Source organism: Balaenoptera ricei, chromosome 2 (genome assembly GCF_028023285.1).
Source record: "Balaenoptera ricei isolate mBalRic1 chromosome 2, mBalRic1.hap2, whole genome shotgun sequence".
Taxonomy (NCBI): domain Eukaryota; kingdom Metazoa; phylum Chordata; class Mammalia; order Artiodactyla; family Balaenopteridae; genus Balaenoptera; species Balaenoptera ricei.
The window spans coordinates 10,887,896-10,906,192 of NC_082640.1; the positions used below are offsets into that span (position 1 = coordinate 10,887,896).

An 18,297-nucleotide genomic window follows, 5' to 3' on the forward strand; every position below is an offset into this window, starting at 1 on the left:
ATGAGTGAGAAGGTAATGCATGCTGATGCACATTCAAGTGGAGAGAAAATCCTTCACTTTTAATCCATGGGCTCCTCTTCAACTCAGAGGATAAGTTAAATGTCAAAATCTTAATAAGAGGAGGTAGGAGGGAGAAGGAGAGAGGAGGGAAATAGAAGAAACCATCAACATGTGATCAATTCTTGGCCCAGGGGGTGAAATGGGGGGAGGCAGAGCGGACTCAGGCATGGGTGGGGTCACTGTCCTCTCAGCTTCCTCACAGACACCTGCCTCTGTATTCACTCTTGCCTTCATCTCCATCACTTCAATCAATTCTGTCATCTCATCCAGGCCTGCCCTCTTCAAGTTAGGCATACATTTCAAAGGAATTCCCTTATTTCTCCTAATCCCCAACTTCTAATTTCTTCCATGCCTTAATCTTACCCACCTTCTTTAAATAAAAGGGATATAATAAATGCCAATTAGGGTGTTAGTGATTAATAGTAGTTTAACGGTTGCTCCTCCAGGTAGGACTTGGAAGACAAAGTAGATGGCCAACACTTAAAACCTAAAGGCAAAGACCTTGAACTCTGAAAGTTAAGAGCAAGGCTATCAGCACAGTGGGTCTCCTGGTGCCCCCAAACCTCACTGTCTATGACCGTTTCCTCAGAGACTGTTCCTATATGGAAGCAAACCAAGGTATCTACATTCAATCAGAAACTGGAATGCAGAGGTTCCTTTTAGGAATAAGAGGGACCCCATCATCCTCATCTTCTGTTGAAGATTTTTTAAAGAAGAAACTCATATTTCAAAAAAGTCTTTTCTTCCCAGTTGCGCATTTAAATTCCATTAAGAGTCAGTCTATCTAACCATAACTACACACATCTGTGCCTCAGAAAATCCCCTAAGCCTTTGTTGAGGGCAAGCTAAGCAAGTAGGTTTGCTTCCCTTTATTCTTTCTGTCTTTGAAGCAGAAGTTTGTATAATAAGGAAGGTGCCTCTGAAATCCAGCTTTCATCATGTGACAGGTTTCACGACATGCTGTGTAGGTATGATTTCAAGGTCCAGAAGAGCAGCTTCCTTCCGCGCCCATGAATATACTCCACTTACTATGGTTTTCTCTTTGTTTCTTTTTTGACCACATCTTTAAGACCATGAAGGAAGTATAAATGCATAAATTCTGGGAATGAAAAAGCCAACTCAGGGGAAAGGGAGTAAATCCAGAACCACTGTACTGGGTAAAACAGAGACCTGAAATTATACCTAGTATTGCTAATTTGCTCATTCAATGGCATTTTTCCCAAAGACACCTCTGACTCTAACAAAATGTTGATAATAAAAGTGGTAATAAGTAACAACAGTGACAACATTATGTAACAAATGAAGACAGTCGAATTTTTGTGCCAGCCATTATCCTAGGCACTTTATATTAATTAATCCTCACAAAAACATTTAACCCTCATGACAAATAGTAGGTACTATTATTATCCCCACTTTCTAAATGAGGAGGCTGAGGTTTAAAGACGCTAAAAAACTTGCCCAGGGAAATCGACAGAATTGACATTACATAATGGTTATCACTCAACCTTGCCCCTATCACTTTCAAAATCCAACTTTTAAAGCTGTCATTTAAAATAGCATTGGATAGCAGCTCCTGAAGCAACCTTTACTAACCTCCACTGAAATATAAAGACACATGTGAAATGGAAAATCAGTCCTGCTGTGAACAGGAAATTCAAAGCAGAAATACAAATTGAAATAAAAATGAGAAAAAAGTACTCACTCTCACAAGTAACTGGGAAATGTAAATTTAAAATATATCATTTTTAATCAATTAGATTCAAAAAGTTAAAAACATTGATAATATCAATTACTGTTTAGAATGCTAGAAAATGGGCACTTTCATGCTGATAGAAATATAAATTGATGAAGCCTTTGATTAAGCAGTTTTGAAGTATCTATCAAAATTTTAAGTGCCTATACTTGATTATACCCACAACTCCACACCTAGGGGGTTTATCCTTAAGGATTACTTGCATGTTTGCACAAAAATATATGCACAAGAATGTTTATCAAAGAACTATTGGTATAATACCTAGTGAAAAAGTTGGAACAATTGGAATATCCATCAGTAACAGACAATATACAAATTATGGTTCATCCATATGCCATGCTATTATGCAGCTATTTAAAAAATGAGAAAGATACATATGTACAGGCAGAGAAAGAGTTCCAGGGACTTCTTAGAAATAATTTTTAAATAAAAAACCTACGTTAGTGAAAGGCATGGTATGAGTGTACATGCATGGATCAAACCCTTGATGGACAGTACATATTTTCTGGGAAGAGAAGTAGAAGTGAGAGGAAACATACCTTTCATTACTGCTTTTACATTTTTCTTTATGTGCTAATTTTGTACAACAATGTATTCATTTATTATTTAAGTAATAACCAACTAAAAATCCTAAATGCCAAAAAAGGAAGGGAAGAAGAAAGAAGAGAAGGGATGAATGGAGGGAGATAGGCAGATACTCAGAATAGGTAAAAAATGATGAAACACAACCAAATTAGAGTCTGTCTACAAGAGACTTAACCACAAGCTTCAAAAGGAGAGGTATTCAAAAATCATCTCCAGGGTCTGGCATGTAGTAAGCATTTATATTTATGGGGGAAGAAAGCAAGATAGTGAAGACAGAGAGGAAGAAAAAAATGGAAAAAGTCCAGAGAAAAAGGGAATAAACAAAAATTTATCATGTAAAAAAAAAAAATTCACAATGCCAGTATCTGCCAGGGTGAAATTTAAGGTGAAAAAGCATGAAAAAGTGAAAAAAAAGGACACTTAATATCAGTCATTGTTATCACATTCTTGCAAGTTGTAACAGTCAAAATCCTGAACCAGGTGAGAGGCCTGGACCTCGTGGCCCTGCTTCCCCTTCAGCCCCGTCCAGCACCCCTGTCCCCTGCGCTCACTATGCTTCAGCCAACCCGGCCACTTTTCAGCTCTAAGATGCAGCTGCTCCCCACCTTATTAGCGCTGTCAGAGTGCATCCTGTTCTCTCACCCTTGCCTGTTTCCACCGCCCTCCCTAACCCTCAGTTGGCTCACATCAACTCATTCCTCAGGTCTTACTTTCACTGACTTTTCACACAATATAGGGTTTTTTAAGTGCCTTCACTGTAACACACCAGGCGGTAGACACAGGAGTTTCACAGAACTACCCAAACTGGGTAAGTTTCCACGTTCTGTGCTCATGGCACAGAGTGCCTCCATGAGTGGAACATTTATCACAACTGAAATTAATGTGGAAAGCAACATTCACGAGCATCACTTCCTAACAGAAAGAACATCTACCATAAATAAGCTGCCAAGTCTTAGTGGTGAGGAAGGAATTCTTCTTAAGCAGGCAAACGATAAGGACACCTGATAGCAACCGTGGGATTTTACATTATTCTGGAATTTCTGTTAAATACAATGAGCTATAAAGACTGGAAATGAGACAATGAGACAACACTGTGATCTGGCAGGAAGTTGCCCCAAGGAAGTAATCTGAATCACACACAAGATTTAGTTATAAGAATGTTTCAAATCCAAAAATGGGCAGAAGACCTAAATAGACATTTCTCCAAAGAAGATATACAGATTGCCAACAAACACATGAAAGGATGCTCAACATCACCAATCATTAGAGAAATACAAATCAAAACTACAATGAGGTATCACCTCACACCAGTCAGAATGGCCATCTTCAAAAAATCTACAAACAATAAATGCTGGAGAGGGTGTGGAGAAAAGGGAACCCTCTTGCACTGTTGGTGGGAATGTAAATTGATACAGCCACTATGGAGAACAGTATGGAGGTTCCTTAAAAAACTAAAAACAGAACTACCATATGACCCAGCAATCCCATCACTGGGCATATACCCTGAGAAAACCATAATTCAAAAAGAGTCATGTACCACAATGTTCACTGCAGCTCTATTTACAATAGCCAGGACATGGAAGCAACCTAAGTGTCTATTGACAGATGAATGGATAAAGATGTGGCACATATATACAATGGAATATTAGCCATAAAAAGAAACGAAACTGAGTTATTTGTAGTGAGGTGGATGGAACTAGAGTCTATCATACAGAGTGAAGTAAGTCAGAAAGAGAAAAACAAATACCATATGCTAACACATATATATGGAATCTAAAAAAAAAAAAAAAAAAGGTTCTGATGAACCTAGGGGCAGGACAGGAATAAAGATGCAGACGTAGAGAATGGCCTTGAGGACACGGGGAGGGGGAAGGGTAAGCTGAGACGAAGTGAGAGTAGCACTGACATACATACACTACCAAATGTAAAATAGATAGCTAGTGGGAAGCAGCTACACAGCACAGGGAGATCAGCTCGGTGCTTTGTGACCACCTAGAGAGGTGGGATAGGGAGGGTGGGAGGGAGACGCAAGAGGGAGGGGATATGGGGTTATATGTATACATATAGCTGATTCACTTTGTTATACAGCGGAAACTAACACAACATTGTAAAGCAAGTATACTCCAATAAAGATGTTTTAAAAAATGTAAAAAAAAAAAAAAAGAAAAAGAATGTTTCACACACAGTATTATTTATATCGGGACAAAATTAGGGGCAATCCACATCCCAAAAAGTTGACAAATGGTAAAATGAATTATAATATACTCTATAGTGTAATAATATTATGTCATAAAATTCAAGGTTTGGGGGCTTATTTAATGACAAAAGAGTATAAGAATATAATTTATATATATGAAAATAATTTTATACTAAATGTTTAGAAAACTAAATTACGGACTTATAGGTAATTTTTACATTATTACTTAAAATCTTCAGTCTTTTCCAAACTCTGTAAAATATATTGCTTTTACAGTACAGAACAGTTTAAAACTCTAATCTCACAGAAAGATTGAGAAGATTAAAGTTATAAAAAGATACCTTCTAAAACTGTTAAAATTAAAGAGACTGACAATACCAAATGTGGAGTGGATAAAGAGCAAGGGGAATTCCCATACATTGCTAATGGGAATATAAAATGGGAATTTCAAACTGTACAACCACTTTGGAAAATGGTCTGGCAGCATCTTATGAAAGTTAAAAATACATCTGCCCTGTGACCAAGCAATTCTATTTGTAGGTAAAAGAAAAACATTTGATCGCAAAAAAAACTTGTATAAGAATGTTCGCAGCGGCTGTCGCCACCACGCACGCCGTGGGAGCTGTGACTGATAACAAAGTCATACGGAAGCGTCTCCTCATTGATGGAGATGGCACTGGAGATGATGGGAAAATTAATCTGCCAGTGAAAAGTTTCATTAAATGGTACAACTCTGGATCCCAGGAAGAGGGATACAGCCAGTACCAACGTATGCTGAGCACATTGTCCCAATGTGAATTTTCAATGGGCAAAAGTTTGCTGGTATATGATATGAACCTCAGAGAAATGGAAAATTATGAAAAAATTTACAAAGAAATAGAAGGTAGCATTGCTGGAGCACATGAAAAAATCACTGAGTGCAAAAAGCAAATTCTTCAAGCAAAACGAATACGAAAAGATAGCCAAGAATATGATGCATTGGCAAAAGTGATTCTGCGTCGTCCAGACAGGCGTGAGACATTAAAGGAACTACAGGCTCTGGGAAAGGAATTAGAGCATCTTTCACATATTAAAGGAAGTATTGAAGATAAGCTGCAATTGAGAAGGAAACAGTTTCACGTTCTTCTCAGCACCATCCATGAACTTCAACAAACACTGGAAAATGATGAAAAGCTCTCAGAGGTAGAAGAAGCTCAAGAAACAAGCATGGAAACCAATCCTAAACCACAGACCAACTAATCACTCACCATTCCCAAGAATACTGAAGTAGCAACATGATCTTAGTGTGTTCAGAATTTGTTGTGCTCTTGAGATATTTAAAGTTTTGGCAATGAACTACTTTGCCTTTAAATATTAATGCACAGTTCATTCATATTTCTTCACATAAAGGAAGATGACTTCATTATGTATTTGTTTTTATTGAAATGCTTTTTTTATACTTAAAAGTAGGAAGCAACACCCAAAAATGTTTACTAAAATGCTTTCAAGTCAAAAAACAAAAAAGAATGTTCACAGCAACTTGATTTATAATAATCAAAACGGAGAACAACACAAATATCCATCCAACAGGAAAATGAATAAACAAATTATAATAATATTCTTACAATGAAATACCACTCAGAAATAGAAGGGGAAAAGTGTTGATTCACACAGCCAACATGAATCTCAAAGATTATACAGTATATATTAAAGAAGCCAGATACAAAAGAGAACACATTGCATGATTCCATTTATATGGAGTTCTAGAACAGACATAACTAATCTACAGTGATAGAAATCTGAGAGGGAGGTGTGGGGATTGACTGGGAAAGGGCAAGAGAGAACTCTCTGGGGAGAATGGAAACTTCTAAATCTTGATAAAGGCATAGATTACATGGGTGTATGCATCTGTCAAACACACTGCACTGTACAATTAATATTAATGCATTTCACTCTATGTAAATTGTACCTTCACAAAAATAAATAAAAAAGGATTTGAAACTCGCACTAAGGTGGATAAAGATAAAAATCAACAGACCTTTTATTACCCCTCAAATCTCATGAAATTGGTGCCACCAATTTGCAAGATCTATCACACAAAGGTTAAACTCACAAAGAAAGCAATAGTATATAACTTTCTGGTACTTCTACCGTTTGTACCTTCAATTTGTATATTCTATTAATTTACATTTAAGCCAATGACATTTCCATACTTCGCATTCATTTACTCCTATCTGATCACTTTGCAAAGATGGAAGAGAGCCCTACAAGAAAGGGAGCAAGAAATTGACAGGAAGCTCAGAGTTCTCTACCCACACTCCAAGAAACAGGAATATCACACATAGGATGGTAATTAAATATGTAAGCTGTTAAGGAGAAGTGGTACATATATGCAATGGAATACTACTCAGCCATAAAAAAAGAATGAAATGATGCCATTTGCAGCAACATGGATGGACCAAGAGATTATCATACTAAGTGAAGTAAGTCAGACAGAGAAAGACAAATGCCATATCACTTATATGTGGAATCTAAAAAATGATACAAATGAACTTATTTACAAAACAGAAACAGACTCACAACATAGAAAACAAACTTATGGTTACCACAGGGGAAAGACAGGGGGAGGGATAAACTAGGAGGTTGGGATTAACATACACACTACTATATACAAAATAGATACTCAACAAGGACCTACTGAATAGCACAGGGAACTATACGCAATACTCTGTAATAACCTATATTGGAAAAGAATCTGAAAAAGAATAGATATATGTATAACTATATCACTTTGCTGTACATCTGAAACTAACACAACATTGTATATCAACTATATTCCAATATAAAATAAAAATTTAAAAAATAGGTAAGCTCTGAAGTCTTTATGATCTGTGTTTTGCTTACTGGTTCTGTGTCTTTGGGTAAACTTTATTATTATTAGTTTATTCTATTTATTCTATTATTATTATAATAAATAATATTCTATTATTTATTCTATTCAATAAAATCTATTAAAAATTCAAGTTAAATTCAATTATTCAAGAATACACTATTTACAGGAAAATGTACCATAACTATATAAAGCATATATGCCTGCTCATTTCTCAGTGCACACAAAAAATTATTTTGAAAATAGTGTCTAGAAATCTACTGCTAAGCTCTGATTCTGTTCTTCTTAGGTATAAACAATTTTGTCATTCAATGAGTTCCTGAATTCAATTCTGATATGAGTAAGTTTTTGCTAATATATTTCAATTATGTTTAAATTTGAAATAACATTTTGTATGGCCTTTCAAAAATCACTTGTTTTCTGGCCTCAAAAAATGCCTTTTTCCAAAAGGGCACCATAAAAACAAACAGAGCAACAAAAACCCCATTTGCTATTATTAAAACTGACAGAAGATTTTGTTGTATTATCATCCCTATTTTATCTACCAACTTAAAATATCACTACAAATACAAAAAAGTTGCTTATTTGTCTTATAGGAACAAAATGTATCTATTTGCTGGTAAACATTCAGATCAATTCACATGAGAATCTGTTCATATTACCTACTTGTTTACAAGTGGTTTGGGCAGACACATTTTTATAGTAACCCAATATAAGAAGAAAATAGGCTAGAATATCGATTACAACATTGTATTACAACCATCAAACTTGCTAAGAGACTAGAACTTAATGATTGTAACCACTAAAAAAAGACAATTCATGTAATGTGATAGAGGTGCTAATTATCACTACAATAGCAATCATACTACAATATACAAATGTATCAAAAAACATGTACACCTTAAATTTATACAATGTTATATGTCAAATGTATTTCAATTAAAAAATAGGCTAGAACTTGAGCTCGTCGATTACAAGAGAATTACATACAGTGTTTTTGGTTTATATCATTAAAATGACCATACTCACGTCTAGTCATTAATACGAATGAACTACAGGCCAGATAAAATATTAAAAATTCTGAAATAGATATATATATGGAAATCCATGAGAACATCCACAATGTATGCTCTCAAGAAAATAAAATATAGTCATTAACAGAGTTGACCCATTACTGCTAAATCAGTTCAAAAACTGCCTAAACTATATCCAAACTCTCCTGTTTCTCAATGTCTGCTTTTGGAAGGCAAGCATACTCTCACCATATGCCTGTGGTCTGAAAGCACATATCGTGAAGGCTGTTTTCAAAGACTTGGAAAATTTACAAAGATTTTGTGACTTCCAGATTCACAGAGAGCTGTAAATAGATAGAACTTATTTTAAGGCATTTCAACATTAGTTCTCCTGATACCAGCAGAATAAATAAATCAGAGCAAATGGAGATGAAAATAATTTGATTACTTTCCCTTCCTGAATCTTAAAATATAAATCCCTCAGGTGATTCAAGTTTTGGATAAAGACTTAGAACAAGGGTTTTCTTATCTAAACTCTTCCTCAGTGGTACACAGTAAGTCTGCCCCTCTTCTTCACATCCTTTCTCTGGAATACCTATTTCATTCCCACAGCATCAGTGAATACCCCACCGTGGTAACTCAAATCTATCTCTAGCGCTGACCTATCTTCTGAGCACCACTCCAGGATCCTCCAACTAGGGTTCATGGATGACTCAATCTCAGCATGTCCAAAACCAAACTCACCTTTGTCCATCCAAACCTATTCCTTCAAAATGCCCTCTCTTTGTTAATGGCTTCAAAAAGCATGCAGAAAATCACATTAGAATCTTGAGAGTCATCTTAGACTCTTCTTTCTCTCTTTCACCACTGCCAATACCATTTCACTTCTTTTTTTTTTTTTTAACATCTTAACTGGAGTAAAATTGCTTTATAATGGTGTGTTAGTTTCTGCTTTATAACAAAGTGAATCAGCTATACATATACATATATTCCCATACCTCCTCCCTCTTGTGTCTTCCTCCCACCCTCCCTATTCCACCCATCTAGGTGGTCACAAAACACTGAGATGATTTCCTAAGTGTCAATGGACACTTAGGTTGCTTCAATGTCCTGGCTATTGTAAATAGAGCTGCAATGAACATTTTGGTACATGACTCTTTTTGAATTATGGTTTTCTCTGGGTATATGCCCAGTAGTGGAATTACTGGGTCATATGGTAGTTCTATTTTTAGTTTTGCAAGGAACCTCCATACTGTTTTCCATAGTGGCTGTATCAATTTACATTGCCACCAGCAGTGCAAGAGGGTTCCCTTTACTCCACACCCTCTCCAGCATTTACTGTTTGTAGATTTTTTGAAGACGGCCATTCTGACTGGTGTGAGGTGATACCTCATTGTAGTTTTGATTTGCATTTCTCTAATGATTAGAGATGTTGAGCATCCTTTCATGCATTTGTTGGCAATCTGTATATATTCTTTGGAGAAATGTCTATTTAGGTCTTCTGCACATTTTTGGATTGGGTTATTTGTTTTTTTGATATTGAACTGCATGAACTGTTTGTAAATTTTGGAGATTAATCCTTTGTCAGTTGCTTCATTTGCAAATATTTTCTCCCATTCTCAGTGTTGTCTTTTCGTCTCGTTTATGGTTTCCTTTGCTGTGCTAAAGCTTTTAAGTTTCACTAGGTCCCATTTGTTTATTTTTGTTTTTATTTCCACTTCTCTAGGAGGTGGGTCAAAAAGGATTTTGCTGTGATTTATGTCATAGAGTGTTCTGCCTATGTTTCCATCTAAGAGTATTATAGTGTCTGGCCTTACATTTAGGTCTTTATTCCGTTTTGAGTTAATTTTTGTGTATGATGTTAGGGAGTGTTCTAATTTCATTCTTTTATATGTAGTTGTCCAGTTTTCCCAGCACCACTTATTGAAGAGGCTGTCTTTTCTCCACTGTATATTCTTGTCTCCTTTATCAAAAATAAGGTGACCATATGAACGTGGGTTTATCTCTGGGCTTTCTATCCTGTTCCATTGATCTATATTACTGTTTTTGTGTCAGTACCATACTGTCTTGATTAGTGTATCTTTGTAGTATAGTCTCAAGTCTGGGAGCCTGATTCCTCCAGCTCTGTTTTTCTTTCTCAGGATTGCTTTGGCTATTCGGGGTCTTTTGTGTTTCCATACAAATTGTGAAATTTTTTGTTCTAGTTGGTAAAAAATGCCATTGGTAGTTTGACAGGGATTGCATTGAATCTGTAGATTGCTTTGGGTAATATACTCATTTTCATGATGTTGATTCTTCCAAGCCAAGAACATGGTATATCTCTCCATCTGTTTGTATCATCTTTAATTTCTTTCATCAGAGTCTTATACTTTTCTGCATTCAGGTCTTTTGTCTCCTTAGGTAGGTTTATTCCTAGGTATTTTATTCTTTTTGTTGCAATGGTAAATGGGAGTGTTTCCTCAATTTCTCTTTCAGATATTTCATCATTAGTGTATAGCAATGCAAGAGATTTCTGTGCATTAATGTTGTATCCTGTAACTTAACCAAATTCATTGATTAGCTCTAGTAGTTTTCTGCTGGCATCTTTAGGATTCTCTATATATAGTATCATGTCATCTGCAAACAGTGACAGCTTTACTTCTTTTCCGATTTGGATTCCTTTTATTTCTTTTTCTTCTCTGATTGCTGTGGCTAAAACTTCCAAAACTATGTTGAATAATAGTGGTGAGAGTGGACAACCTTGGCGTGTTCCTGATATTAGAGGAAATGGTTTCAGTTTTTCACCATTGAGAACGATGTTGTCTGTGGGTATGTCATATATGGCCTTTATTATGTTGAGGTAAGTTCCCTCTATGCCTACTTTCTAGAGAGTTTTTATCATAAATTGGTGTTGAATTTTGTCGAAAGCTTTTTCTGCATCTATTGAGATGATCATATGGTTTTTCTATAGTTAATCAAATCCAAGAAGCGCAGAGAGTCCCATACAGGATAAATCCAAGGAGAAACATGCCAAGACACATATTAATCAAACTATCAAAAATTAAATACAAAGAACAAATATTAAAAGCAGCAAGGGAAAAACAACAAGTAACACATAAGGGAATCCCCATAATGTTAATAGCTGATCTTTCAGCAGAAACTCTGCAAGCCAGAAGGGAGTGGCAGAACATATTTAAAGTGATGAAAGAGAAATACCTACAACCAAGATTACTCAACCCAGCAAGGATCTCATTCAGATTTGACGGAGAAATTAAAAGCTTTACAGACCAGCAAAAGCTAAGAGAATTCAGCACCACCAAACCAGCTTTACAACAAATGCTAAAGGAACTTCTCTAGGCAGAAAACACGAGAAGGAAAAGACCTACAATAATAAACCCAAAACAATTAAGAAAATGGTAATAGGAACGTACGTATCGATAATTACCTTAAATGTAAATGGATTAAATGCTCCAACCAAAAGACATAGATTGGCTGAATGAATACAAAAACAAGACCCGTATATATGCTGTCTACAAGAGACCCACTTCAGACCTAGGGACACATACAGACTGAAAGTGAGGGGATGGAAAAAGATATTCCATGCAGATGGAAATCAAAAGAAAGGTGGAGTAGCAATTCTCATATCAGACAAAATAGGCTTTAAAACAAAGATTATTACAAGAGACAAAGAAGGACACTACATAATGATCAAGGATCAATCCAAGAAGACGATATAACAATTGGAAATATTTATGCACCCAACATAGGAGCACCTCAATACATAATGCAAATACTAACAGCCATAAAAGGGGAAATCGACAGTAACACAATCATAGTAGGGGAATTTAACACCCCACTTTCACCAATGGACAGATCATCAAAAATGAAAATAAATAAGGAAACACAAGCTTTAAATGATACATTAAACAAGACGGACTCAATTGATATTTATAGGACATTCCATCCAAAAACAACAGAATGCACATTCTTCTCAAGTGCTCATGGAACATTCTCCAGGACAGATCATATCTTGGGTGACAAATCAAGCCTTGGTAAATTTAAGAAAACTGAAATCGTATCAAGTATCTTTTCTGACCACAAGGCTATGAGACTAGATATCAATTACAGGAAAAAATCTGTAAGAAATACAAACACATGGAGGCTAAATAACACACTACTTAATAACCAAGAGATCACTGAAGAAATCAAAGAGGAAATCAAAAAATACCTAGAAACAAATGACAATGAAAACACAACGACCCAAAACCTATGGGATGCAGCAAAAGCAGTTCTAAGAGGGAAGTTTATAGCTATACAAGCCTACCTTAAGAAACAAGAAACATCTCAAATAAACAACCTAACCTTACACCTAAAGCAATTAGAGAAAGAAGAACAAAAAAACCCAAAACTTAGCAGAAGGAAAGAAATTATAAAGATCAGATCAGAAATAAATGAAAAAGAAATGAAGAAAATGATAGCAAAGATCAATAAAACTAAAAGCTGGTTCTTCGAGAAGATAAACAAAATTGATAAGCCATTAGCCAGACTTATCAAGAAAAAAAGGGAGAAGACTCAAGTCAACAGAATTAGAAATGAAAAAGGAGAAGTAACAACTAACACTGCAGAAAGACAAAGGATCATGAGAGATCACTACAAGCAACTATATGCCAATAAAATGGACAACCTGCAAGAAATGGACAAATTCTTAGAAATGCACAAACTGCCGAGACTGAACCAGGAAGAAATAGAAAATATGAACAGACCAATCACAAGTAATGAAATTGAAACTGATTAAAAATCTTCCAACAAACAAAAGCCCAGGACCAGATGGCTTCACAGGCGAATTCTATCAAACATTTAGAGAAGAGCTAACACCTATCCTTCTCAAACTCTTCCAAAATATACCAGAGGGAGGAACACTCCCAAACTCATTCTACGAGACCACCATCACTCTGATACCAAAACCAGACAAAGATGTCACAAAGAAAGAAAACTACAGGCCAATATCACTGATGAACATAGATGCAAAACTCCTCAACAAAATACTAGCAAACAGAATCCACAGCACATTAAAAGGATCATACACTATGATCAAGTGGGGTTTATTCCCGGAATGCAAGGATTCTTCAATATATGCAAATCAATCAACGTGATACACCATATTAACAAATTGAAGGAGAAAAACCATATGATCATCTCAGTAGATGCAGAGAAAGCTTTCGATAAAATTCAACACCCATTTATGATAAAAATCCTCCAGAAAGTAGGCACAGAGGGAACTTTCCTCAACATAATAAAGGCTATATATGACAAACCCACAGCCAACATTGTCCTCAATGGTGAAAAACTGAAACCATTTCCACTAAGATCAGGAACAAGACAAGGTTGCCCACTCTCGCCACTATTATTCAGCATAGTTTCAAAAGTTTTAGCCACAGCAATCAGAGAAGAAAAAGAAATAAAAGGAATCCAAATCAGAAAAGAAGAAGTAAAGCTGTCACTGTTTGCAGATGACATGATACTATACATAGATAATCCTAAAGATGCCACCAGAAAACTACTAGAGCTAATCAATGAACTTGGTAAAGTAGCAGGATACAAAATTAATCCACAGAAATCTCTTGCATTCCTATACACTAATGATTAAAAATCTGAAAGTGAAATTAAGAAAACACTCCCATTTACCACTGCAACCAAAAGAATAAAGTATCTAGGAATAAACCTACCTAAGGAGACAAAAGACCTATATGCAGAAAATTATAAGACACTGATGAAAGAAATTAAAGATGATACAAATAGATGGAGAGATATACCATGTTCTTGGATTGGAAGAATCAACATTGTGAAAATGACTCTACTATCCAAAGCAATCCACAGATTCAATGCAATCCCTATCAAACTACCACTGGCATTTTTCACAGAACTAGAACAAAAAATTTCACAATGTGTATGGAAACACAGAAGACCCCGAATAGCCAAAGCAACCTTGAGAAAGAAAAACGGAGCTGGAGGAATCAGGCTCCCGGACTTGAGACTATACTACAAAGCTACAGTAATCAAGACAGTATAGTACTAGCAGAAAAACAGAAATATAGATCAATGGAACAGGATAGAAAGCCCAGAGATAAACTCACACACATATGGTCACCTTATCTTTGATAAAGGAGGCAAGCATATACGGTGGAGAAAAGACAGCCTCTTCAATAAGTGGTGCTGGGAAAACTGGACAGCTACATGTAAAAGAATGAAATTAGAACACTCCCTAACACAATACTCAAAAATAAACTCAAAATGGATTAAAGACCTAAATGTAAGGCCAGACACCATCAAACTCTTAGAGGAAAACATAGGCAGAACACTCTATGACATAAATCACAGCAAGATCCTTTTTGACCCACCTCCGAGAAAAACGGAAATAAAAACAAAAATAAACAAATGGGACCTAATGAAACTTAAAAGCTTTTGCACAGCAAAGGAAACCATAAACAAGACGAAAAGATAACCTTCAGAATGGGAGAAAATATTTGCAAATGAAGCAACTAACAAAGGATTCATCTCCAAAACATACAAGGAACTCACGCAGCTCAATATCAAAAAAAGAAACAACCCAATCCAAAAATGGGCAGAAGACCTAAATAGACATTTCTCCAAAGAAGATATACAGATGGCCAACAAACACATGAAAGAATGCTCAACATCATTAATCATTAGAGAAATGCAAATCAAAACTACAATGAGGTATCACCTCACACCAGTCAGAATGGCCATCTTCAAAAAATCTACAAACAATAAATGCTGGAGAGGGTGTGGAGAAAAGGGAACCCTCTTGCACTGTTGGTGGGAATGTAAATTGATACAGCCACTATGGAGAACAGTATGGAGGTTCCTTAAAAAACTAAAAATAGAACTACCATACGACCCAGCAATCCCACTACTGGGCATATACCCTGAGAAAACCATAATTCAAAAAGAGTCATGTACCACAATGTTCATTGCAGCTCTTTTTTACAACAGCCAGGACATGGAAGCAACCTAAGTGTCCATCGACAGATGAATGGATAAAGAAGATGTGGCACATATATACAATGGAATATTACTCAGCCATAAAAAGGAACGAAACTGAGTTATTTGTAGTGAGGTGGATGGACCTAGAGACTGTCATACAGAGTGAAGTAAGTCAGAAAGAGAAAAACAAATACTGTATGCTAACATATATATGGAATCTAAAAGAAAAAGAAAAAAAATGATCAGAAGAACCTAGGGGCAAGACAGGAATAAAGATGCAGACCTACTAGAGAATGGACTTGAGGATACGGAGAGGGGGAAGGGTAAGCTGGGACAAAGTGAGACAGTGGCATAGACATATATACACTACCAAACGTAAAATAGATAGCTAGTGGGAAGCAGCTGCATAGCACAGGGCGATCAGCTCAGTGCTTTGTGACCACCTAGAGGGGTGGGATATGGAGGGTGGGAGGGAGGGAGATGCAAGAGGGAAGACATATGGGGACATATGTATATGTATAACTGATACACTTTGTTATAAAGCAGAAACTAACACCATTGTAAAGCAATTATACTCCAATAAACATGTTAAAAAAAATAAAAAAGAAAAAAAAAGGGAGAGACAGAACCCTAGGACAAATGGTAAAAGCAAAGCCATACAGAAAGAATCACACAAAGAAGCATACACATACACAGTTACGAAAAGAGGAAAAGGAAAAAAATATATATATCTATATACAAAAAAAAAAGGAAGAGAGCAACCAAATCAATAAACAAATCTATTAATGATAATTAACTCTAAATACTAAGCTAAGATAAACATAAAACCAGAAACAAATTAGATGCAGAAAGCAAACCCCAAGTCTACAGTTACTCCCAATGTCCACCGCCCCAATTTTAGGATGATTCGTTGTCTATTCAGGTATTCCAGAGATGCAGGGCACATCAAGTTGATTGTGGAGATTTAATCCGCTGTTCCTGAGGCTGCTGGGAGAGATTTCCATTTCTCCTCTTTGCTCGCACAGCTCCTGGGGTTCAGCTTTGGATTTGGACCCACCTCTGCGTGTAGGTCGCCTGAGGGCATCTGTTCCCCATCCAGACAGGACAGGGTTAAAGGAGCAGCTGATTAGGGGTCTCTGGCTCACTCAGGCCAGGGGGAGGGAGGGGTATGGAATGCGCTGTGTGTTCTCCCGGGGAAGTTGTCCCTGGATCACGGGACCCTAGCAGTGGCGCGCTGCACAGGCTCCTGGGAGGGGAGGTGTGGATAGTGACCTGTGCTCGCACACAGGCTTCTTGGTGGCTGCACCAGCAGCCTTAGCGTCTCATGCCCGTCTCTGGTGTCCACGCTGATAGCCGCGGCTCACGCCGTCTCTGGAGCTCGTTTAGGTGGTGCTCTGAATCCCCTCTCCTCGGGCACCCCGAAACAATGGTCTCTTGCCTCTTTGGCAGGTCCAGACCTTTTCCCGGACTCCCTCCCGGCTAGCCGTGGCACACTAGCCCCTTCAGGCTGTGTTCACGCAGCCAACCCCCGTCCTCTCCCTGGGATCTGACCTCCGAAGCCCGAGCCTCAGCCCCCAGCTCCCACCCATCCCTATTCTTTTGTCTGTGTTTTTTCTTTTTTCTTTTGCCCTACCCAGGTACGTGGGGAGTTTCTTGCCTTTTGGGAAGTCTGAGGTCTTCTGCCAGCGTTCAGTAGGTGATCTGTAGGAGTTGTTCCACATGTAGATGTATTTCTGATGTATTTGTGGGGAGGAAGGTGATCTCCACATCTTATTCCTCTGCCATCTTGAAGGTCTCTCTACCATTTCATTTCTACTTCCTCATTGTGCTTAGAAATCATTCCCATTCTCCCACCCTTACTGTCACTGTCCTAAGTCATGTTTGTCTTCATTTCTCCTGGTAACTAGTATAACAGATCCCTGACTGATCTCTAAACTTGCAGTCTCATACATTCTAGGTTATCTTCCAAATTCAGCCAGAGATTTCTAATAAAATACGAATGCAACCATACCATTTCCTTTTTTAAATCCTTGGGATAGTTTGCTATAAATAAATCCAAATTCCTTATCTCAGCATTTAAAGCTCTTCATGTTCTAGCCTCTTCCAACCTTTCCAGCTTCATCTCAAACATTCTAGAGACCACATGCTGTGTTCCACTGTGTTTTGTTTTGTTTTTTTTTTTTTTAACAATGATCAGACATTGAGGATTCTTTTTAAATTTTATTTATTTATTTATTTTTGGCTGTGTTGGGTCTTCGTTTCTGTGCGAGGGCTTTCTCTAGTTGTGGCAAGCGGGGGCCACTCCTCATCACGGTGCGCGGGCCTCTCACTATCGCGGCCTCTCTTGTTGCGGAGCACAGGCTCCAGACGCACAGGCTCAGTAGTTGTGGCTCACGGGCCTAGTTGCTCCGCGGCATGTGGGATCTTCCCAGACCAGGACTCGAACCCGTGTCCCCTGCATTGGCAGGCAGACTCTCAACCACTGCGCCACCAGGGAAGCCCCTGTGCTCTTTTTAATCCCAAGAACTTTCCAGGTTTTGTCCTTTTACCTAGAAAATTCCTACTCATCTTTCAAAGCAGTTCAAATATCGCCTTTTCTAGAAAGACATTCCCAATGTTTCTTTCCATTTAGAATCAAGTGTTACTCCCTCTGTATACCCACTCTTATTTACTTTTCCGCTTATTATTACTGTGTTTATATCTACCTTTTTCATCAGCTACCTGAAGCTGCTAGAAAATATCACAGAAGGTATAGAGTACATTCCTCTATGTACGTTCCTCTAGAAATAAAGGCTTTGTACTCCATTTCAAGCTTAAATTCTAGCTCTATTGTATA

The 18,297-nt window shown here is 37.2% G+C and overlaps 2 protein-coding genes across 2 annotated transcripts in view; one reads left to right on the plus strand and one right to left on the minus strand.

Annotated features, from left to right (window-relative positions):
* Window positions 1-18,297, minus strand: part of GPR158 (G protein-coupled receptor 158) — a 327,082-nt gene that overhangs the window by 107,118 nt on the left and 201,667 nt on the right. The window lies entirely within an intron of this gene.
* Window positions 5,178-5,834, plus strand: LOC132360791 (THO complex subunit 7 homolog). The gene has a single exon (XM_059915890.1). The coding sequence runs from the start codon at window positions 5,178-5,180 to the stop codon at window positions 5,832-5,834; it is 657 nt and encodes a 218-aa protein (XP_059771873.1).

Bases quoted from the DNA above. Each gene is read 5' to 3' on its own strand.
- LOC132360791 (XM_059915890.1), top strand. From the start codon at position 5,178: ATGTTCGCAGCGGCTGTCGCCACCACGCACGCCGTGGGAGCTGTGACT.